The sequence below is a fragment of the Galleria mellonella genome, unplaced genomic scaffold, assembly GCF_026898425.1.
Source record: "Galleria mellonella isolate WM207_F2 unplaced genomic scaffold, CSIRO_AGI_GalMel_v1 utg33, whole genome shotgun sequence".
In the NCBI taxonomy this organism is placed as follows: Eukaryota; Metazoa; Arthropoda; class Insecta; order Lepidoptera; family Pyralidae; genus Galleria; species Galleria mellonella.
This window is the reverse complement of record NW_026442079.1, coordinates 10,200,715-10,227,292: the sequence shown is the minus strand read 5'-3', so window position 1 is coordinate 10,227,292 and position 26,578 is coordinate 10,200,715. Positions and strand designations below refer to the sequence as shown.

The following is a 26,578-nucleotide window of genomic DNA, read 5'->3' as shown; positions in this document are numbered from 1 at the left end:
TATATAGTACTTACTGCTCGGATAAAGTATAAATGTATGAACATTTTTTTAATTACGGTTTAGTCGGTAGTCTCTCAATGGTATCAGGAAGCCCGTTGCAGAGCTATGAAGAATGTAGGATGAAAGAGTTTGAAACAAAATCAGTACGATGAAAATGGATAGATAGTTGCTCTTCAACTCGCTGGAACGTAGGCTACGTTCCTAATAATTTTTTTTTTATTATTTCAATTAAAAATTCCTTATTTTAGGCTATAATTGTAAATAAAAAGTATTTTTATAATGTAGAAACTGTGATAGAAACATTGATATATTTTTTCTGCAATATTCATATACTTATATATTATTATAACCTGAAATTATTTAAGATTTATACTTAACAAATTTCTGAAAAAAATAAAGAATGGTACCTTTTGTCGTATTATGTCTATACTTCTGCAGCCCTAAAATAAAGAAAAAAAAATCAGTTTTCAAACATACAGACGAAGCCCTTTCATGTTACACCCCGCTTGGACGAGAAAACTTTTTTCTAATTTTGCGTGGCGCCACTTGGCAATTCCTCTAGCAATTTATTTCTCATTTATTTCCATTGTAATATGTGTGGGCCAAATTTATCAAAAACTATGCAAAAGTCCAAAGCAATAGCATCAGTGGTTACAGACAACTGCTACTAAGATACAGTGCTGCTACAAATAAACGAACAAGGTCGCACCATAGGGGTTCATTTTACCTTTATGGTACAGAATCTTAAAAAAAATCGGTCTGTTTATGGTATGGCATTTGTCAAAATTTGCCGTGTGGTCTTGACGTAGAATAAGCCACCTGATCCTTTTCCGTGGGTGTCGTAAGAGGCGACTAAGCGAATTTGATGGTCGTGAGATGGGCAACACCAAAGCTTAGGCTTTGTAACAAGCGTAGCATTTATTGGCAAAACTCCCATACTGGCCTATGTTCAGCTGTGGATAGATATAAATTAATGAAAAAAATATTAGAGAGTCTTTAACTAAACTAGATGTATAAGTATGATTAAAGTTTGTGTAACAAGTTTCGTTTAAATTCGTTCCCACCTTAAGCTTTTACCATTTTGATGTTAAGGTTAAATTATAAACATATTTAGAAATTCTCACATTTATAGCAAAGCAAGCAAATGGCATTTACTATTAGGAAGCTGGCGTGAAGTAGGTAGTTATTTAATAATTCCACAAGTTCATCTCGTTCTCTTTATGCCTCTCATACAATATGAATAGCTCAGAGGTGGATGATTTCGAGAGCCAATGTTTTGGTTGATACGCCAAGATTATGACGTCATTGGTATATTTTAAACACAGAAATTCGAAAGCAAATACTTAAATAAGCAATAATATCTCATTCATGTTGGTCACAGTGAAATAATTATAAAACTTATTGTATTTTAATCATGTTCTAATAAAGATTATCGCAAGTGGAGTATTATCATATTTCACCTATAACTGAGCTGTATGAACGATGCTCTTTGTCTAAAAAAAATGCCAATTAGGTATTGTAAGTTGACGACTTGAAATTACGTTGCTTTAATTATGGCTAACGGAAACCGGGAAATATGTATTTTACATTTTATGTGCTGTGGAATTTTTCTATACTCTTCCATATAGTTTAAATTTATTTTATAAATAACAGTAAAATCTTTTTTTAATAAATTATAAGCTGTTACTAACAAAACAGATCATGTTATCTGAAAAATAAATAATGATTTAAAATTTGAATTTAAAAATGATTATAAAAAAAAAAGATTCGTAATATATTTTTAAGTATATTCATTTATTCATAGTTACGTGTACTCATTTACAGCAAATACTTGTATGTGGAAAGGAACTAAATTATTAGATACTTAGGTTCTTACTAATAAATAAATCTTAAGTCTAAGATCTATTTTCGGTGTGTTTAAGATGCTATTGTTTTTTTAAAAGATGAAAATGGAACGGTTTACGAAATTAAATGCCAGTGATGAAAGGTGACGATAGAGTTGGCTTATTGTAACAAATTCACTGGGAATTTAATAGCTCTTATTACTAATAATCCCCTACAGCTAAGGATGTATGAGACAAATAACAGTATATACATATTGAATAAAATTATAGACCTACTTTTTCCAGCAATCAGGTGAAAACGAAATTAACATAATTTTGTTATTTCTTTGAAGGTATTCGTCGACATGGAGGTCTACTACAATGCACCGATAAAACCCGCCATGTCAATTGAAGAAGTTCCATACCGCAGCGATATTATTTCTACAAAGGGTTCCAACCATAACGCTATACTACCATTAGTTCATGGCTCTGCACAACCATCAGGTCATGGCTCTGCACAACCATCAGCCCATGGTTCTGGACAACCGTCATCTCATAGCTCTGCACAACAATCAGTGCATGGGTCTGCACATCCATCTGTGCATGGCTCCGTAGCTGGATCTCTTCACGGATCCACTCATAGCTCTGCACCTCAGTCCGACATCGACGAGGACAATGCCCTTGAGGATATTGAACGTAACATAGCGAGCCTAGAACGTTCTCTCCAGAATAAGGATACATTGATCGATATAGAATCAGGAGACGAGTCCCGAGCCCGCAAACTGAAGATCGCAGGGAAACGCTTAATTAAGTAAGTCCGCGGCATCATTTAATTCCCTATAATCTAATTTAAAAAACAACCTTAGTGCTCGCCTGTAAATTAAAGTACGGTAAATTCTTGTCAACAATTTTTCTTATTACTGATATATAGTATATAAGATTTTTACTCTACTGGGAATATAATAATATTTCCACTGCTAGATACTGGTGTATCCTCATTAAAGTAGGATTCTATTTAATCTACTATAACCATGCTGCAGCGGCGACTTGTTTCAAAGTTTCATTTCGAGATTCTTTTCTTGCACTATATACTTGCAATAATATTAAAAATTACAAATTTTGTAACACGTGTCGTATCGTATAATTTGTATCTTGTCTGACGTTCTATTCTCCCCACTTTTAAACACATATACGAGTATTATGTATCATTGAAAATCATTCCTACACATATTTTAAGTAGGTATGAAATAGTATGTTTTAATGTAATATTAATAACACTCCACAGACGTTCCGTATTAATGTTTAAGTAACATTATGCAAATTAAATATATATTTTATTATCTGAAACAGGAATATAAAATACTGAATATTGTGTACAAGTGACACTAAATTAAGCTGTATTTCCATACTTATTCTTGTATAACTTTTGGGTAATAAAGATTATTTATAAGCTATAAAAATGTAATAACAATTACAACTGTTTAGAGAATAAAATAAATAATGAAATCTCTTAGCTTTAAAAATAATTAAGAGTATTATTCAAAAGAGACACTTAATAATTCCCATCTAGCAATACTCGTATATCTTGCTACACCAACTTATATACCGCGAAATGATATATTTCAATCTGGCCAACACCAAAAACTGACTATGTTATCTAATTTAAATTCCCATATAACTCTTTGGTATTGAAAAACATCAATTAACAAATCAAATTACTCCGAGCGATGGCGATAGATTCGGTCCCAATTTGGGTTTTAATATGATCGACAAAATATATGCACAACGCCTGTAACTACCCTCTTATTAATGAATGATAATGAAATGGTATCCCGCCTTCACGACCGGCAGGGCGCTAGTGAGCGATGATAGGTGAGGATGAAAGTAGGTCAGTTGCGTCATCGTGACAAATTCATCAAGAATTAACCACAGTCGTTTCTGTGGGACCGCGTAGAAATCATCCTGACTGAGTATATTGCTAGCAACAAGGAATAGCACACATTTCTCAGAATAAAGGTTTTCTTTTAATAAGTGATAATGGGATGGTAACCGCGCCCACACTATGGGTATACGCTGGCGTGGCACTAGTGAGGGATGATAGGTGACGATGACAGCAAGCCAGTTAGTCCATCGTGACGAATTCGACTCTCTTGGTTTCCAGAGGGAACCGGATGAACGTCGACCTGATTGGGTGTATTGCTAGCAATGGGTCAGTTAGACCCATTACTAACAATCCCTTTCTCTTCCCAAAATAAGGGGTTACTACCTCTTACCTGCCTGACTACCCTATTAATAACAAATTCATGAATTTCTCCTATCTTCAACAGACGCGGCTTCAGCATGGGCGCGGATAAAGTGGTAACCATATCAGAGAAGCGTGCGGATCACAAGCGTATAACCACATTTAAGAATGTGAGAAGCCTGATCCGAATTGGACGAGCGCGTCCTCGTGACAGTAGCGGCGATGAGGAGCAAGGTCTTCTAGACATGCCGGGGCCATCGACCGAGCCCGATCGTCCTATAAGTCAAACTTCCGTCTCATCTGATGAAGTGCTGGTCGACACACGGTCGCCGGCAGAAATACAGAAGATTAAAAAGATGTATGTATTATTTAAATAAAATTTACACATTCTATCTCACTTAAATACTTTATTAAACACACATAAATTTGTATTTAAATACTAGCATTCCGTCTTTGCTTCGCTATTCTTTTTTTAAATAAAATACAGCCCATGTTATTCCCTGATAATGTACATTCCTATATGTGAAACAATTTTTAAAATCGACTAAGTAATTTTTAAGTTTATCCATTCCAAACCAAAAATCAAATCTTTCCTTTTTATAATATTATAGTTAATGAAAAAAAAAAGGAACAACAAATATTAACATCCCCAAAAAAGGTTTTTATGGAAACATGGCAAAGTAGTCGACCGCTTACAGCTTACTTACTTACTTCTTCATTCCAATTACACTTAAAAAGACAATGGAAATACTAACCAAATATAACCTAGTTATTTTTAGAGAGATATATATGAAATTACAAGAATATAATAAAAGTAAAACTGTCAAATAAACTTGATCAAGTATTTTTAAATAGTATTTTTTTTTTATTCTACTAGTGGGTTAAGAATGTTGTTATTTGTTAAAAAGAAACGCGAGAAACTCGATAATTCATCTTTTATAATAATAATTTAAAAAATCAAAAATTTTTTTGGATACTATTTCTGTCAAAAATATATATAAAACGTTATTTATATTCTTTTATAGAGTTATATAATATTTGTTACTATACTGATGCTTACCTCGGTGAGCGTACCGTGATCCAATTAATCAAAAAAATAAATATAATTTAATTAAAACGCATGGGAGGGCGAAACAGTGCACTCTGTTATCTACATAGTACTGCTCATGTCTATAGGCGACGATTATCACTTTTCATCAGGTAGGCCGTCAGCTTGTTTGCCATTCTAAGTTGTATAAAAAAAATAGATTGTTGCATAATAAAATTTGTACAAATAACGAAGGGCATTTAAATAACTAACCATTAGGTGAATACAGTTATATTCCCATGACTTGACGGGTTGATTACTGCTCTATAATGGTAACATGAAAGTAACATGTCGTTCAATGTCCATTTTCCAATTCTAAGAATAGCGCATGCAACCAAATATCCCTTTAAATCGCTTGATAATTGTTAATATAAATCATTGTTAATATATAATTATAATATATTGTCATTTGGGGGAAGGAATTGTCAGTAATGGGGAGGTTAGTCCTCATTGTTGTCAATATACCTTACAGGTCGACCTCCACGCGGTTACCCTGGAAACTGTCGTGACTAATTTATCGTTGAATTCAGCACGACGGGCTAACTGGCCTTTTCATCCTCGTCTATCACCTCTCACTGGTACCCCGCTAGTATATACCGATAGCACAGGCGGGGTTACTGTGCCATTTTCATCCATTAAAAAAAATATTGTCATTTTTTTTCTTTTTTTTTTATAAAAAACTGGTATCTGAAGTAGGATAAACCTGTGTTACAGATCACCAGGTCCTCACCCCACGGTGTTTTCATTATATTATGTAATTCAATAGTTTTAGATAATAATTTATTTCGTGACCCATACATATCGGTTTATGATTTTGTCCCTAAACAATAAGATTATTGTTATTCCTTTTACCTTTTTCAACGAAAGAAGATTCTCAATTCCGTTGTATTTTTTTTTTTTTTTTTTTTGTTTTCCATATATAGAGATCGTCTAGTAACAATTTAATATATTTTACAGCTTAAAAGTGATAAGCTTGTATGTAGTTTTCTCTGGCCACATCTGTCTTTAGCAAATTAATGGACTTCTACGTTGAAGTTCTGAACTTAACTTAGCCTTAGGTTAACTAAGTAAAACCGCATTCCAGCTTTGCGCCGTAACATCCAGTTATAAGTGTTGCTAATAACACAGTCAAAAGGATTGTTTTTAATAGTATGTAATAACAGAAGCCTTTGAAAGGTAGTCTTCAATTTTTTTTTTTTATTAATCCATGTGATATGAGAGATAGATGAATACATAGGTGTACTCTTGAAAATATAAATACAATATTTTTGCTAACTGGACGTATTAAGAGACTTTAAAGCTCGCTCAATTGGTTAAATAAATAAATAATAACAACGACAAAAAATTACATAAAAAAGAATAAAGGTTGTTACATAATAACATTTGTACAAATGAAATGACAAAGGGATATAGGTATGTCGACTGTCCCTACGTATAAAACGGAAACTGAAAATGCTTACTTTTAAAAGAACGATTTGAAGTTTAAATTTCGTATAACTCTATTAATACTAATTGGATTTTTTTAAAACAATTACTATAACGTTAAAGTTAAAGGTTTACTTATAATTACATTATACAAAGATTAAATAATTATTATTGGCCTTACAGGAAATTCTGTTCATATAATTTACTAAATCATTAAGTTGAAATTTACATCTAAACTGTTTCTTGCGTCTATTTACCAGGAATCGTATATATGCTAAAATTTGTCGAATTTGCCGAATCCGTTACTTGAAAAATCAATGAAAATGACACTTTCAACAGTTTTGGTCCAACAATGCTTGTAGTTACCACTATTTTATATTAAAGTGGGAGAGTTACCAGAGGGAGACTTTGTACAAAAGTCGATTGCTTGGGTACCATGAAGCAGTTGTGTTTGCATAGCTGTGTTTCAGTTAGAAGGGTGGGATATGGCGTGAATTTACTGGGTACAGTAGAATAACACCTGAGTCCTCAGGAATGGCAACGCATGGGGGTATCATGGGCGAAACAGTATACTCTGTTATTTTCATGGTACTGCTCATGTCTATAGGCGACGGTTGCCACTTACAATCAGGTGGGCCGTCAGCTTGCTTGCCGTTCTAAGTTGTATAAAAGAAAAAAAAAAGTTAAAATATTGTAGTTACATAGTTTTGATAAAACTAGATACTATAGATATAATATCAATACTAGACGTTTAAAAAAATCCGAAAAGCCATTAATGTCTTTTTATGATTTCTAGTACATGAGTTAAAAACCATTTGAAAAATTTAGAAACGTTAAAAAATATTTTTGCAATTTCATAGTTGCAACATTATACATAGGAACAGGCGATATAAAGCGTATGCATGTTTACTAAGAAAGAAAGTAATTATTATTAGATTTAGACAATAATAAAATCCATTCAGCACATCCATTACGGACTCAATAGACCAGTCATGTCAGAAACCTTTATAGAAAGGCCTTGTCTTTATGCAGGTACTGTCCTTAATTTATGAGGGCTATAAATTTATGTCACCAAACGTCTCTTTCTGAAACTTACAAGGAAAGTAACAATATTACTAGGTTTTATATAAAAACAGGACAGATACCCGAGTAATTGATGTGCCATTTTAAGACTTGTTACGACACTGATACACTCAATGTCTATCATACAATATGTCAGTCTATTTAGTTATTTAAAGCAAACATACAGCTTTAAAAGACAAAATAATTACAAAATTATATACTACTAGAGGCCCGTCCCGGCTTCGCACTGGCGGACATTTTTACATTTTATAAAGTGGCCCTTAAGGCTGCACACGCGACGGAAGCTTAAAAATGGAGTAACTTCTCCTGTTTTCCCGACATTTCCCTTCACTGCTCTGCTCCTATTGATCGTAGCGTGATGAAAAGTATACTATAACCTGCCCAGGAGTATAAAAAATAATTGTACCAAGTTTCGTTAAAGTCCGTCGAGTAGCTTTTGTTTTTATAACGAATATATAGACAGACAGACAAAAATTTTACTTATTACATTTTTGGCATAAATATCAATCACTAATCACTAGTTATTTTGGAAATATATTTCATGTACAGAATTGACCTCTCTACAGATTTATTATAAGTATAGATATCAGCTAATAAAGTTTGTGCAGATAGAGGCAACACACAAAAAAAATTGAAAATTAAAGCTTTAAAGCAAATTGGCCTTTTTGACAGATACAATATAAGTATCAATATTACAATTCATTAAAAACTAATTAATTAATTAAGTCAATATGGCAATAATAATTATTACATGTGTCACAAATTGATTATTGGCATAATTATTAATCTAATTTCACCAATCTGGGGGGAAATGGATTCTTAGTAATCGAGACTAAAAATCTCATTGCTAGCAATATACTTAACCAAGTCGACCTCAATGCAGTTCCCCCTGGAAACTATCATGGTTAATTCCTGATGAATTCATCATGATGGCCTGTTTTCATTCTCATCGATCACCCTTCACTGGTGCTCTGCCAGCGTATCCCGTTAGCGCAAGCGGAGTTAACATACCATTTTCATCCAACAAAAAAAATTACCACCACCATGTAGTTGTTTGGAGGAAATAAATAACAACTAACTTGATTATATTATTGATTTTCATATAATGAGAGAATGACAGCAGAAATGAATGTGAGAAGTAAACGTCGCTGTCATGTCTGTATGTCCAGTGCGAAAGATAGAAAGAGGTGAAATATCTATGTACAATTAAATTAACCTACTTGATGGAAAAGAAAGTAATGATGTTGACAAGTGGCTATGAGATGAATATTTACAATATTTATTTACAGACGCCACAACCAATCATTTACGAATATAGCTCGCAAACGAGTTTACCATTTTCATCTCATATAAAAACTATTGATTATACTTACCTATGTACCATTTTATTTCTTAGACGAAATACCATTGACGCATCTGGAATCCCTGCGCTTAAAGCTGCTGACTTCCAAGTTTGCGTCACGGTCATCGAGGCCCGCCAGCTGGCTGGACTAAACATGGACCCGGTGGTGTGCGTGCAGATCGGCGATGTACGGAAATATACTAGTGTAAAAGAGAGCACCAACTGTCCTTACTACAACGAGGTTGGTATTGTACATAGATATATTATATATTATACTTATATATTGCCGTCTGGTCCCGGCATAGAATAGGCTACCCTTCCTTTTCGGGGAAAACGGATTGTTAGTAATGGAGACTAAGACAACCATACAAATACAGCTACTTAGCGACTTATGTATACAAAAGAATTATAGAAGCATTCAAAATAGATATCATCTGCCGTGTGATACCGGCATAAAATGAGGCATATATTCCTTTCAGATGGGTGTTATATGAGGCGACTAAGGGAACCTAATGGTCGAAGGATGAACAGCAGCGTCCTTCTCTGTCCGCCTGCCAAGCGTGGCAAGTACTGGCAAAACTCCCATTTATGGGTGATGCCTTTGTTCAACCATGGACTGTATCGGCTAATATAATGATCGTGAAGATTTGTGTTTAAAAACTATAAGCAATATAAATCATTAATATTAATAGTAAAGTTTATATTTTTCTAAATTTATACATTACAAGGGCACATTATACTTATACTCGTATGTAGAACTGTAACTTACCAAGAATTACTACAATTAATTTTATGCGAGTTATTTATTTCTATTATGCAAATGTTGCAATTGCGACTTGCATGCCACAGTGAAATGGTGCTAGCATTGTTGTTAAATAAAAATATTGCTGTGTGAAAATTATAAGTTAGAAACTAGAACGAGTAAGTAAATAATTTAGTATATAAAAACAAAACACGAAAATTAATTTGATTCACTGAAAAAGTACTTAAAATATGTTCAGAGTTATCCTTGATATCTATCTAAGTTTGACACGAAAAATACAATCGAATAAAAAAAATATAATTTCTAAATTTCTCATTTTTATTTAAATCTTTATTTTGTCATTAAAAATGAATTAATTTTATCGATATTAGACACCGAAAATATTAAACACAAATTACTAAAAATATTAAATTCAAATATTTAATTAAAATTTGACAACGTAATCAACATACTAAATTTAAATGTTTCTCCATAGACGAATTAAATAATCCAGAGCATACATAATACTTGTGTAATATCTATTAAATTCCGTTTTATTTATTCAGTTCAACAAATACTAATAGCATTTCAAACAGCAAACACTTCCCTGGGGTCCAATAACTGTCAAAAAAGGTTCTTATCTTTCATTATACAACATCTCATTCACTTTGTAATAAAATGTTAATAGTAACTTATTTTATACGACTGAACATTGCCTGTACGTAGGAGACTTAAAAAAAAATTAAAGTCTTTTATAAAATACATCAGCATCGTTATCATATCGTCATAGTCGTAGAATACTGACGGATACAACTTAGAATGGCAAACAAGCTGACGGTCCACCTGATGGAAAGCGGTAACTGTCGCCTATAGACATGTGCAGTACCATGTACATAACAGAGTATACTGTTTCGCCCATGATAGCCCCCCATGCGTTGCCATTACTGAGGACTCAGGTGTTATTCCTCTGTACCCAGTAAATTCACGCCATATCCCACCCTTCTAATTGAAACACAGCCATGCAAACAGAACTACTTCACGGTTGAAACACGAATGGGACAGAGGTACCCAAGCAATCGACTTTTGTACAAAGTCTCCCTCTGGTAACATATCCTTTATCATTATTCGTATTAAACAATGCTTGCTTTATATAACCCACCCTTCAAAGCAAAACACGTGGTTTTTTGTATAAAAAAAAATACTAACGGCTCTTTATATGTACTCGTAATATTTGTCAGATCAGTCAGTATTCTACGACTATGACGATACCACTGTCCATTATTACATATAGGCCTCCCCTTATTGGGAGTTCGCCAGTAGTTACTTCACTTGGCCAACGTGTTAGCAACCACAGACTTTCGTGATGTTTAATGAGAAACGCAGCTACCTATCCCTTGAACATTAGCTTCCCTTAGTCTCTCCTTACGATACTCGCAAAAAAAACAGGTGGCCCACACAAGACGAGGTTAAATAAAATTAATAAATGCCGAATTAATATTTTTTAGAAATTTTGTCTTTCTATCTGTCTGTATATTTGTATCGGCATCACGTTAAAACTGCCGCACCAAAATGGATGCGGTTTTACAGCTGTATTCCTAAAAGTGTAATTTAGAATCTAATATACGTTTTATATAGAAATCTGTCTACATTTGGCCTGTTTTATTTGTTGTCCTACTTCTGAAATCTACGAATACGAGGTAGCAAGCAAAAAACTAGCCTATAATAATATCTTTAGCCGGGTAATCTTGTTTACCAAGTTTCATTTTGCTGTAAAAGATATAGAAAAGAAATAATATAATTGACTATTTGTGTCGTGATTATGGCTCATAGATCGAACTTCAATGTACAAAATAGATAACTGTGGATATGATATTATTCAAAACTACATACTATATAGGTATAAGACTATATAAAGTATTCTATGTATACATATTAAATTTGAATATAACTAATCTACCAATGTACCAAATTTTATTCAAATCCGTCCAGTACTTTTTACTTGAATGAGTAACAAACATCTATGCATCAAACCTTATAAATCTTGACATTGTAATATTAATGTTATTTTATAATATTATTTTTATAATGCTTCTGTTTACTATTTAAATTTATTCATTGCTTTGTTTGATATAAAAATTATTAAGTACGAAACTTACGTCAATAGTCTACGAGTAGGTACGAGTATAAGTATATACCTATGAACTTGTTTTTAAATGACACTTTAAAAATTGTATGTATTAATTTTCTAATCGATGTTTTTTATCACACAAACAATCTTTTAATTTATTTATATCTGCTATAATTATCAATATTATATACACAGTAAACTCTAACAATACGTTGAATATTTTAACGTTCAGTACAAAAGAAGGACGCGTCAGTCAGCATTTGGCTGATCGTTTTGGAACGTTTTTGACTCTCGACTCTCTATGCTCTATCTAGATGGACTATATTCCATTTTAACATAATACATATGGTAACATTTTTTTTAAATCACACAGACAAAGCCACAGCTTACAATTTTTTTATTTATTTTTTTATTTTTAGATAATTCGTTGTTTTTATTTGTTCCGTTTTCACAATGCCATCGTCTCTCTGAGCTTTTAATTTTAAATTTTCTTGAGTAAGATTCTCATGTTGAGTTAGATTCTCATGTTGAGTTAGATTCTCATGTTGAGTTAGATTCTCATGTTGACTTTGTTCAAAAGTCATCTTCTTGAGTACCTCTGTCCCATTCGTGTTTCTGCCTTGAAGCAGTTGTGTTTACATGACCGTATTTCGGTTTGAAGGATATATAGCAAAGAAATTACAAGGTACATATCCATATCAGACCTTAGTTCTCAGAAAGACAATGCGTGAAGGGTACATGTGGGGCATAGTATGCTCTTGTTGTGTCCATGGTACTGCTCAAGTTGCATAAAAAAAGTTATAAGGGCAGTAAGTTATTTTTTAATACGTGAAAATGGAATGGTGATCCCGCCTAGAATATCGGTATACACTGGAGTAGCTCCAATGAGAGATGATTGGTGAAGATGAAATCAGGTCAGTTTTTTTTTTATGGGTGATAATGAAATAGTAACCCCACCCGCGCTATCGTTATACACTGGCGGGGCACCAGTGAAGGATGATAGAGGAGGATGAAGCAGGTCAGTTAGCCCATCGTGACGAATTCAACAAGAATTGTTCACGGTAGTTTCCAGGGGGGACCACGTCGAGGTCGAACTGACAGGGTATATTGCTAGTAATGGGGCTATTTGACCCCGTTACTAACAATCCCTTTCCCCCCAAATCAGGTCAGTTAGCCCCTCGTATCTACAATGATTTTCAGGGGGAACCGCGTGGAGGTTGACCTGATAGAGTACACTGCCAGCAATAGGGCTGTTAAGTCCCATTACTAACAATCCCTCCCCACTCCCACTGTATCAGGACATATAACATTCTATTATTAAAAATACTCATTACTTTATTTCTCTTGTTCGCAGTACTTCGTCTTCGACTTCCACATGCCGCCAATAATGCTGTTCGACAAAATTATAACTTTGTCGGTGAGTTACAGAAAAATATTAAAGGAAGCTGCTGTACCTAAATCAATTGAGTTCAAAATATAAAATATGCAAAAGTACAGGGTAACAGTTAAAATATTTTTTGATTATTTTAATAGAAAAAAATATTTTGTACAAGCATATGTTGTATCTTGACCAGAGGATTGATTGAGACAAATAAAAGATAATATAAAATTTAATATCAATGTTACGTAAATTTTCTATATTCTTTATTATTATTATCTTACTATATAATATATTATATATATAAAACATATTTTTCTTAATCAATCTCATAGTTTATATAAAAATAAAATAGTTTTACTTCTTATTTATTAATATTAATTAAATCTAAATAAATTACAATAGAACATAATCTAGGTTGGGGGGAAAGGGATTGTCAGTAATGGAGACTGAGAATCCCATTGCTAGCAATATACACAACCAGGTCGACCTGCTCGCGGTTCTCCCTGGAAACTATCATGGTGACACCTGATGAATTCATCATGATGGGCTAACTGGCCTGTTTTCATTCTCATCTATCACCCTTCACTGGTGCTCCGCCAGCGTATCCCGTTAGCGCGGGCGGGGTTACTATACCATTTTCATCCATCAAAAAAAAAAACAATCTAGGTTATTATTATCGTATCTTTTTTTACTATTGAAGGTTAAGGTTTAGGAAATTTATGATTGATCACGATCCCACCTGATTGAAAACGATGATGGAGTCTAAGATGGTGCTCGCAGGCCAACTATTGTTATATTACTTGTAATCTTTCAATATATAAATAGAAGCCTCGAAAACCATATTCCTATACATTGTTTAATATTTTGAAGAACCTTTGAGATTGAGGTTTAATAGAATTCATCGTCACATCAGCCGGAAACTGACCACTGTTGAGCATAGACCTGCCCTTATTGGGGTGTTTTGCCAGCAGTTGTCACGCTTGGCGGACGGGTTGGTAACATAGTTAGACTTTGGTGTTTTTTAAAAAGGGACGCTACTGCCTGTCTCTCAATCATTTCATTTCCTTAGTCGCCTCTTACGACACCCACAAGGAAGGGGTAGTCACAAGACAATTTCAAAGCAAAGAAAAAATCTAATAGCATAAAATCGTAAAGCAATCATCTGTTGTATACAGGGCTGTATCCGTAGATCTCTATTGATAATGAAACTCCCTTTGCGTAAACGACTAAAGTCTTTACAATTCGGTGTAATCGTAAATTTCCATTAGATTTTTGATATCTCATAAATAACATCACTTTGGAAAATTTTATAATATATTGACTAATTTATTATTGTTTCTAACTTCTTTTTTTTTTTGTTACTTTATTCAATCGTAAGAATTAAAATAGATACTAAACATTCATATTTTATACACGATTTTGTATTAACATTTTTTTCTCTTACCTACAAAAGCATTTCACTATATTACATTTCCTAAAGATAGCTGTAGCTTTGACAGAAAAAGCACTGGAGTCAAGAAATATTTTGAAATAAGAATACCGATTTGAACAAGTGAAAATAAATCTAATGGAGTGGGGGGACAGGGATTGTTAATTATGAGATCCAATAGACCTATTATTAGCAATATACCCTAACAGGTCGACCTCCACGCGGTTCCCCCTGGAAACCAACGTGATTAATTTTTGATGAATTTATCACGATGAGCCAACTGACCTGCTTAATCTTCACCTATCCATCCCTCACTGGTGCCCCGCCAGCGTATCCCGATAGCGCAGGCGAGGTTACTATTTCATTTTCATCAATAAAAAAAATTGAATGGAGTAAGGTTTGAGGAAACGTTTTAGAATACGAGTGAAAAACCATTGGAAATACAAATAGCGATATACTAATTTGAGTTTTCATTCAATAACAGAATCTATATAAACGTCAATATAAGTTAATTTCCAAATTATATATTAGTTGACGAAAACTAGTTAAATTAGTGTTCGAAAACTAAAATAGGTGGCCGAAATCGGGCTAAACCACTATTCTCATATATTTAATCTTTTTACATTTACAATATGAGAATAACAAAAAAATGAGTCTAAATATTACAAAACTTATATTACTACGAGTAGTTAGAATTTTTTTTCGTGTTTTAAGGAACACTTATGTTGAGCATCTCATCTTTACTATTTTATACAGTTGAGATGTCCTTTCTTACTAATACTTATTTAGTTATTGTGCACATTAGTGTTTTTTAGAGTGCATTTGGGAGGAGTTGTTTGAGAGAGAATTTGTAATGACACAAATATAAAGTAAGGAACTAATAATTTTATATTTTATAAGAGCCGAGAATTAACGCAATTATTTGAGTAACCTATGATAATTTACTTAAATTCTCTCAACGTTTCGACCACATTACACCGTTCATGGTCACGAGTAGACTGATGTAACACTATTATGTCTCTGCTTTCAAGACAGAATTAAAATAACCACGTTGATTTCCATCTTTTATAAATATGCGGCGCGAAAGTCTAAGAATTTCTGATTTCTCTTTTTCGAAAGCGATTGTCGACTGAAATAAAAATTAAGAAAATGTTCAATCGGCGAATATGCAGTCTCGTCGACAATTGACTGCATATTCGACGATCGATCCCTCCTCTATTGATAATTATAATCTGTGACTAAACTGTCATTGAAAACATTTTCCCCAAGGTCATTCGATGGCCGAAAACTGAATACTTGTTTCGATTAACTAAGGTAGTTTACCTTAGTTAATCGAAACAGGTATCAATAAATGGGCAAATATTATTACTTAAAATATACTTAAACACTTAATACCTTAGTAACTCTTTAACAATCTAACTTATATAAATTACACTTATAAATATATATTAATTATTGTATTAACTGATATATAATAATAATATTTATTTAATTAGACTACATAAGGCCCATTTTGTTAGTTACAAATTGACTTAACCTATGTTAGTAAATGAGCGGTCATAACGCTCTTACATTGATAACCTGTCCCACCCAATATTTTAGGATGGGACAGTCCATTTTATCAGCAATTGTCTTCAGGTATATGTATCAATGTCAGCGACTAAATAATCGATCGATCGAAGCGATCTAAATAAATCTTGTGAGATTTTTGAATACGGTACCATATATATACCAAATAAATATATTAAATAAATTAATAAAAAAAAAAGTTTCTTTAATCACTAATAATACAACAGTATACTTTAGCAAGCTTACACATTGTCACTGGAACCAGCCACATTAATGTTTCATAGAGTTTGGCTGACGGAGAACATACATAAGTACACATGAACTTATTACATATTCATTGCCCAATTTGTATCACTTGTATTACATAAGGGCTAATTTAACTTGGCAAGCGTAAATTATTCGTAAACTGAATATGATCCTGCTCGTATTCATCATCATCATCAATATCATCCTATCAGCCGTTAGCTGTCTTTTTTTTTTACAACTTAGACTGGCAAACAAGCTGACGGTCCACCTGATGGAAAGTGGTAAACGTCGCCTATAAACATGAGCAGTACCATGGACATAACAGAATATACTGTTTCGCCCATGATACCGCATATGCGTTGCCATTCCTGAGGACTCAGGTGTTATTCCTCTGTACCCAATAAATTCATGCCATATCCCACCCTTCAAACCGAAACACAGCCATGCAAACACAACTGCTTCACGGTTGAAACACGAATGGGATAGAGGTACCCAAGCAATCGACTTTTGTACAAAGTCTCCCTCTGGTAGATGGTCTACTACTGAACATAGGTCTTGTGCATAAACTGCCATAAGAAACGGTTCCGAGCCACCTGCAACCATTGACAGATATGACATGTAAATCAGTGATTGACTTACATGTCCTATCACCTGACATTTAAGTCAATCACCTGAATTACATGTCAGGTGATCGTTTCATCCATAACGTGTTAATATTAGTTTTACCAGGGTTTTATCAGGGTATTTCGATTAGTTATATGAACACTTCAAACGAATGAATAAATAAAAATACCATAGAAAATATCTTGAAATTTTTTGCTCCATAAGTATAATGGATATAACCTCTACGGTGTGGACATTTATGTGTAATGGAAATTCTGCGTTTGACATTCTCCGTTATGGAGATTGTGCTTATTGGACGTAATTGTTAGTTATGAGCATAGGATTTATGGCATCGTCATAAATTTTACGTGCAGTAATTCGCCGGTGATAACTATCGTTTGGGTTTATTTTGTTTTTGTTCTATTTTAATGATTTTTTTTTTTATTTTATTTATATCTTTACCACAGATTTTTCGCTAGATGAAACAAGGTGGGATATTAAATGTAAATCAACTCAAAGCTGTTTCTTAGTTAGTAAACTAAGCTTCCTATATTAATTGTCATACCTATGACTATTTTCAGTAGTGAATTGTGAATGACTGTAATAATAAATTAAAATAACGCAATAGTCAATATAGTTCTACCTGGACTCACATAATAGAATATGGAATTATATTATGTAATATCGTATGTATTTAATATCTTAAGAAATACCAATATAATGAAGAAGAATCAGAGGGAGACTTTGAACAAAAGTCATTCGTTTGGATATCTCTGTCCTATTTGTATTTCTACCGTAAAGCATTTGTATCTACTTCTTAAATTAATTCTATACTTCTAATGAGAAAGGATAAATTAAGGAAGTAATTTATTGCAGCACGTACTTAGTGGTAGCCACGTTGGCAATAACAAATATGAAATTTATTTTCTATTGTTAATAAGTTTAACCTTTTTTGATAAATATTTTATTTCTTTCTTTCTTAAGCTGTACATCTTATTTAGACTATTTCAAATAAGCTATTTTTTATCTTTCTGATAGTTCAGATAACGTGAAAATATCTTTATAAACAACAAAAACACATAACATATAAAAAGCTACTATTATCTAAATATTTTCGCTACAGAACACTGTATTCGAAGTTGAACGACAATATTTTATGAGAAATAGCGCCAAAAGTAACAAGTCACTTAGCCCCAAACGTCAAATATCTTATTCTTTTATATTCTTTCATTTTTCTTCCTTTATGGGTGATTTCGAGTTATGACTTCATACACGATTAAGTAACAATAACTTTATTATTTCAGAAAACATTTTAAACTGAACGTTAATAATTATTAGCTATTTCACACTAAATGGTTTTTCTTCAATATAATTCATGAAAGTATTCGAAAGTCAAAATGTGACTATTTCACACAATAACTAATAAGAAATAAATAAAGGAATATTTATTTAGTGCTTCATTTCACACACAAAAACAAAAAAATATTTAACAAAAATATAAATCAGCTATATGCCATGTTGCTCCGAACATGACGCTGATTTTCAGTGGCACCGATTTATTGAAGAAAGAGCACCACTTAAAATCAAACAACACAAATGAAATATATTAGACTGATTTGGTAATAAATAACAAATGATGTGTAAAGTGCGTACAAAATCATAATATAGTAATACCAGAGGGAGACATTGTACAAAAGTCGATTGCTTGGGTACCTCTGTCCCATTCGTGTTTCAACCGTGAAGCAGTTGTGTTTGAATGGCTGTGTTTCGGTTTGAAGAGTGGTATATGGCGTGAATTTACTGGGTACAGAGGAATAACACCTCAGTCCTCAGGAATGGCAACGCATGGGGGATATCATGGACGAAACAGTATACTCTGTTATGTTTATGCTACTGCTCATGTCTATAGGCGACGGTTACCACTTTCCATCAGGTGGGCCGTCAGCTTGTTTGCCATTCTAAGTTGTGTAAAAAAAAAGAAAAAGTAACAATAAATGTTATTCATCATCGTCATCATCACATTTGATCTCTACGGCTACTTTATTTGTATAATCATGAATGTTTTTATGATACTATTCATATAATATTATATTTGTATATGTAAGTAAAATTTATATTCCTGTTAGTATATTTATATGATCATTATGTGTAGTAGATTTGCATTAGATATATAAATATATTATATAATGCATTAGATTATATAATTTCTGAGTTAATAAGTATGTCTGTAATTATATACATATAACAATTTTCAATACTCTTCAGCGAATAATTACATTTCTGTTTTTTCAAACATTAACTGGGAGAGGAACTCTATACAGCGACTTAATCCGCTTTTGCGGTACCAAACTTTTTTTTGCAATATATTCAATAAAGAATAAATTAATAATAGTAAATAAACTACAATATGTTAAACTATTTAATTAGGTACAATTCAATTATTTCTAAAACTATACAATCCCATATGAAAGCGCGCAAAGAAATGCTATGAAAGCAATTATAAGTATTTTCAATTATCATCTTATAAAATCACTAGATTATTTAGATAAAAATCATTTCTTGCTCCTCTGAAAAATGGCGTTTTCAGGGATTTTTTAATTGTACCGTTTCTCACTAGAGATATAGATTTGTAACATTTTGCAAGGCGAACCGCTTTTGCGAAATCTTATCGCCATCACTTGCGAAAATTATAATCTTTTTATAGCTATCTATAATCTTATTCCTGCTCTATGTATAGCAAAAATATTAAGGCTTTTCATTCTTGTTTGTCCTTTACCTTAATTAATGTTCTTTTTTATGATGTCGGTTAAATAATTTAAAATGACAATTCAAAAAATCTAATTAAATTAAGATTATTCAATTCTTATTACCAGAATCAAGGGCAGTATTCAAACGTTCAATCGACTATTCATTTTATATCGTCAGAAAACATTATATACGAGTGCATTTTTTTTATACAACTTAGAAAGACAAACAATCTGACGACCTACCTGATGGAAAGTGGTAACCGTCGCCTATAGACATGAGCAGTACCATGGACATAACAGAGTATATATTGTTTCGTTGCCCCATGAGGACTCAGGTGTTATTCCTCTGTACCCTGTAAATTCACGCCATATCCCACCCTTCAAACTGAAACACAACCATGCAAACACAATTGCTTTACGGTTGAAACACGAATGGGACAAAGGTACCCAAGCAAGCGACTTTTGTACAAAGTCTCCCTCTAGTCTACCCTTTATCATTATTCGTATTAAACAATATTTGCTTTATATAATTAATGTATGCTTATGCTTACTTACTTCTATGTATTACTTGTATTTATAGCATGTTTATCTAAGTAAGAAGGTCTTCTTGCTAGTTATAATGTTATAAATGAAAAGAGATTCCTTTGTCAAGTTATAATAAAATCCAGCGTGCCTATGTTATGTTACCTATCTATACTAATATTACAAACAAGAAAGAGTTGATACTTGTTTATAAATTATAAACTCAAAAACTATTCAACCGATATTAAAAATTCTTTTACCTATAAAAAGTTACATTATCAGGGAGTAACACAGGCTATATATTAATTTCAAAAATTCTATCTACCTGTATAAAGCCAGGCCAAATTGCTTGTCTATACGTATAAAATAATTAAAGATGGTATCCCATAAAAAAATCGGTTGTATTGATCTAAAACTTAAATTATAAAACCGATTTTGATAAAATTCCTATGGGGCCAATCTATAAGCATATCCTTTCAGAAAAAATAAAGAGTTTTCCAAATCGGTTTTGAACTGACGGAGTTATGAGGTTGCAAACATAAAAAAAAACTAACGAATTGAGATCTTCCTTAATTTTAAAGTCGATTGATAATATATTGCAATATTACCTATTAACATTACACTGCTAGGTATTGGCTGTTAATTTTTTTTTTTTATATCACTATGGTACGACTTTTCAGAAAAATAAAAAAGATCAGGTGTGAGGGTTCTGTATGATTAAAATAACGTTATTTATTTTTTTACGCATAGAACTTAATAGAAGTTATTATTGTTACTGTAATGCGTAATTATTTTTCGCTTCAGAAACTTTGTAGATAGAGGAAATAGGTAGGTCCATTCGGAGTATCCATTTCGGACCCCCTTTCGAAATATTTTTTTTGTTTTAATTATTCCCATATGTGGACGGGCAATATGTAAAACTATTCCATATTTTAAATCCATAGCAATAGTAGTTGCTGGAATTTAGCGCAGTGATAGACGGATGAACAGTTTTTTGTTTAATTTAAAACCTAATCAGAACACGCTTAAACCCTTGCCCTGTAGTTGAAAGCCCTCGATGCAATACTAATTCTCTGCACTACGACTGTGTACTAAACAATGCCAGTTAGAATTCAATTAAGCAAATGCATTTTTAACTGTATTGCATGATTCTATTTCCGCTCAATTCAGCGCTTTGTGTCCACATTATGTGGATCGAGTAATTTCAATTAGTGGCTCCAATTCCACATGTTGCTTGACGTTGAAACGTGCACAATGGGACATATACAAAATTTATACAGCCACTTCGGAAACAATCCAACGTACTGTTTATAATGCTGGCATATAATAGTGTTCTGAACCCATTAGAAATTCATGTTTGTAATTAAGACAAATATATACTTATTTATTAATACCGTAAAATCCAATGCTCGTAAACGCAAAACTTTATTAAGGTACGTTGTTAATGATTATACACAGTCTATAGTTAAAAAGTCAGCTTTAAACTTTTAGTCAGTTACTCCTAATCTTTACTTACTCGTTGTTAAGGATTTATTACCGTGTATGACTAATAAGAAACTTTAATAATACGAATTTTGCAACTAAACAAAGGTGTCTTAATTAACAGATACCGTTTAGCAACAGGTATATAAGATTATGTTCTGATAAAATAAATCAGACCAAAATTTTTGCCACCATTTCAAAGATAAATAATAAAGAAATAATTAATAAAGAAAACAAAAAGAAACTAAATCAATTGCAAAAATAAATGTTTTAAAATAAATTATTTATTAATGTCAAATAAATAGGCGGTTTGTATAAAAGATGATATAATCAGAATGGGAGTGACTGCAAATTGATAGCAAATAGAAAAGAGTGGAGGAGAAAAATTATTACTCTGATCACAAATAATAGGATTAAGAACAAAAAGATGATAATGATGACTTTCAATTACTATTATATTCTATAACATAGATAAATCTTAATATTAAGTACAGCTAACGACTTCAATTTCTCTCTACATAAAAGTAAATTCAAATAAAAGGAAGGTAAAATAATGACTCCGTATCACTTAATAATAATTTTATAATATATATACTAACTTTCCAAAATTATATATTTAATCACATTATTGTCTGATAAATATTTGCCGTGTGCCCTTCATTTCCCATGAGTGTCGTAAGAGCCAACTAAGGAAAAATAAGAGATTGGCAGAAGCGTCCCTCTTAAAACATCTCTAAAGCCTGACTGCGATTGCCAATCCGCCTGCAAGTGTGGCAACTACTGGCAAAACCCTCCTAAAAGGGAGGCTTATGTTCAGCGACGGAAATTTAAATGCTAATATGATGATAATGATAATGATTATTTGATAGCATTGTAAGGATGTTTTTAAATTCTTGCGTATCATTGAATGTAGGTACAGATCATTTAGATAATATAGTTTTCTAGTTTACGAGTCTGCAATAAAAATATAGTGGATAAGATGACTAAATGTAGATAGATATATTTTCTATTTGGTAATAGAAAAGCCCCGACCCTTTTTATACTAAGAAACTCCTTCGATGGTAAGCAGGCACCCAAGGTCGACTTTAACTTATGCGAAACAACGTAAGGGGTGTCACGTGCAAGTCATAAACCCCGTGGAGTCGCCGACAAATAACTGTCATATGTAATAAACAGAAACAAAGCTGCAAAAGTAGCATAAATTGACTTGAGTCCTCTGGAAGATGGATATATTTTCCATTCTAATAAATCATGATTGGAATATTAATTCAAATATTCTGTGGTGCAATGAGCCTTTTTTAAATAAAATCCTAGATTTTATCTATAATAGAATATTGGAAAATCAATTAAGAATATTTTTTTGAAAATGGTCACTAGTTTAGGGAATATGGGTTATTTTCAAAATTTGTCAACTAGTAATGAAATTATATTTTAGAATACTTAGAATCTGATAATAGAATAATTAAATACTTTAAAAACATCAATTTAAAAAAAGAGTGTATATCTCAATTATTTTTGTGCCTATATTACGCGATATATTCACTAAATCTAAACCGATTTTAATAGTTCTTTTATCTTATCTTCTTTTATTTTATCAATAAGCTTTATGTACTTACGTGTTAGTCCCAAATTACTCAATACACGATTGAAGTAGCAGTCTTTTTACGAAACAAAATCTTAAAATATATTTATTATTATCATCATATAAGCTATTAACTATTCACTGCTGAACTTAGGCCTCTGCCATAACCCCCTTATGGAAAAGGAAAAGGTGACCCAATCTATGGCGGGGTCTCATGGCATTATTTTTATTATTCTGTATAAAAAATATATTGTTCATTACAAGCGAAAGATTTATTCGATGAAAATTGATTCGAATTATTCTTATATTATTATAGGTTATATTAATATCGAACAAATTCGATCGCGACTATTAATCGAGTCGATCGTGTGAAGGCAAAAATATAATAATTTGCTAATCTAACAAAAGATGCTTAGACGCAATACTCACACTAATATAAATAAGTAGTTACTAAGAATAATTTTCAGTTTTACGTTTACTTTTTTAACAAATAAAAAGTACTACATTATTACATAATTGTGTACTGAAGTATTTTGTTTCTCTTGAGATTTCAAGAAGAATGTAATTGGTAGATCGCATAGGGTTTTGCCAGTAAACAGTAAATGTTGGGTCTAGTCAAGTTACTCCTTGTATAGAGATATATAATAATAGCTGAGTACACAGGAATGGTAACGTATGAGGGGTATCACGATCGAAAGAGTGTACTCTGTTATGTCTATGGTACTGTGTTATGTTTATAGGCGACGGTTACCACTTTCCATCAGGTGGACTGTCAGCTTGTTTGCCATTATAAGTTGCAATTAAAAAAAATATCAACAAAAAACCACAAGTCTCAATTCCAGCGCCAAGTATTATTTCTCGTCTAATTTTGTTTAATGGCCAACCACTTTAGGAAATTGAACGAAAGAGCTGTTAATTTAATTTAAAAAATAAAATTTCACGAATTTATATAACGAAAACAAATTTTGAATCCAATTCTTTGACATACAGTATATTAATAAAATTTATATTAAACTAAATTAATACCTTAAAACTTGTGTTATTCGTTAATTTTTTTTTTTCTTAATATAATTTATAGTAAGAAAAAGTAAAAAATTAAATTAACATTCTCAAAAAAATATGTGTCCATAGTACTACGTAATAATATGTAGATACCTCGCACTGTTAAGATCTTATATTAAAGAATTACAAGGGAATTGTGGTCAATAGCTCATTATATTGAAGTATTCATGTGAAATATTGATTACCACTTTCCTTTGTCCATAGTTAGCGTGTGTCATGCAATGATTGTAATGTTTCTCACAGGTCCTGCAGTCTCGCAATATTTTGCGCGCGAACAAATTACTCGGCAACTTTAAACTGGACGTTGCTACTGTGTGGAGTCAGCCAGGTAACTTAATATTCTATTTCGCTTATGTTTATTCTGATTTTGAATCCTTTACTAACATTATGTTGTAGCAAAATCTATGCAGCTCTCTCGGGATAAGCAGTAAACTATAGTTTGTTTCCATAATAACGTAATAATTAACTAACTATTTACAATAATCATCAGCAAACTATCTTAGTATATGCTGATGTCCAATCAAATAGTAAGAACAGACTATTTGAATAGTAGATAAATCGAAAATTGATTATTTTATTGAAATTTGGATTTATTACAAATAGGTATTTAGATAGTGTTTCTACGACAATTTTAATATAATTAGATTAATTCTCCATTAAGGACTATTGAATGGAAATAATGGGTTACTAACCTACACTTTATACTCCTTTCTACAGTACAAGTAATCCAGTTCTTTTTCTATCTTTAATCTGCCATTATACCTAAATGTGGAATTGTAATAACACTAAATCGGATACAAAAATGGATTTAAATGAAATTTTGTACATATCTGTGTACCAAATTCTGTTCTAGTCCGGAGACCTTTGCCTGTATTATATATCGACGCTGACACGGCAAAAAGTATTGAACGCTACTTTCACCGATTTTGAGTTATATGTTTATAACTATTGAATTCATTTTTTTCTGCGTCGAAACTGTTGGTAAATATACCGTATGTTTAATAAACTAATCACAACAAATTTACGCAATTCATTAATTCATAAAATGGTCAACCACAGACATTTCTTGGATTGAAACGCCACAACATTGCTGTCTATTATTTTTTATTGATGTCACAAATATTAAAGTATAAAAATGTGATATCACTTGTTTAACGTATTAGTCATTTATTATATCGCTTATTATTCTTATTGTCACTTATTAACTTTTTTTGTCTGTAGAATTTCGTACATCGAAAAGATAACGGAACTCTTATACGATCACCCCGTTGTCTATCTGTCAAGATTATTTCCTAGAAACGCGTGGAGGAAAAGCTAAAATTAATATGAAATACTCAAGTCTACGATCTCTTGAAGCTGTATAAAATTAAACTTCTATGTCAACACACATCTGCTTTTCCAGTTTCGATTTGCGAGTAAATCCACAGTTTACAGCTGCTGTTGACTAAATACGAGTGCTTTGTTAAACTTGTTTATGTTACTGGTGTAAGTTGATAGTTTAAAGATAAATTACAGTTGACTAACACATAGTAACACCGAATTGTCGCATTCCAATCCTCTTATTTACGACTGCCAATATATTTTTTACTATCCAGTATAATCCAGGTCACGCTTTTATAGATTTTTTCCTTTATTAGGCTTCCATACCAATAAAAGAAAAACCCCTTATAGTATCACTTCATTGTTTATCTGTCCGTCCGTCCGTCCGTCTGTCAAGACCCTTTTTCTTAAGATCTCGTGGAGGTATCAAGTTCAAATTATAATAATAACATATGCTCGGGTCTGCAATCTCTCAATACAGTGAAAAAATTAAGCTTCTAAATCGACGCAATCAAAAGATACGGCCGTTTATCTTCCAATTATATCGCATATTTTGACAATTGTGATTGTCAAAATATATAGGGTACTTTCCATTGACCTAGAATCATGAAATTTGGAAAGAAGCAATGTCGTGTAGTACAAGTAAAGTAAAATATCCGAAAACCGTCAATTGTAAGTTATTTCATTAAAAAAAAAATAATTATGATTTTGTACGAATTTCTCGTTGCACGAGTCCGACTCGCACTTGACTGGTTTTTAGTAA

At 32.2% G+C, this 26,578-nt stretch overlaps 1 protein-coding gene across 3 annotated transcripts in view; it reads left to right on the top strand.

Annotated features, from left to right (window-relative positions):
• LOC113520180 (otoferlin-like) overlaps positions 1-26,578 on the top strand; it is a 193,240-nt gene that overhangs the window by 140,094 nt on the left and 26,568 nt on the right. For all 3 annotated transcript variants that reach the window (XM_031911499.2, XM_052896565.1, XM_052896564.1), the window contains exons 4-8: positions 2,177-2,634; positions 4,151-4,423; positions 9,057-9,243; positions 13,227-13,289; positions 24,739-24,823. In XM_031911499.2, the coding sequence (XP_031767359.2) occupies positions 2,177-2,634; positions 4,151-4,423; positions 9,057-9,243; positions 13,227-13,289; positions 24,739-24,823 (1,066 nt within the window). The remainder of the gene's footprint in view (positions 1-2,176; positions 2,635-4,150; positions 4,424-9,056; positions 9,244-13,226; positions 13,290-24,738; positions 24,824-26,578) is intronic.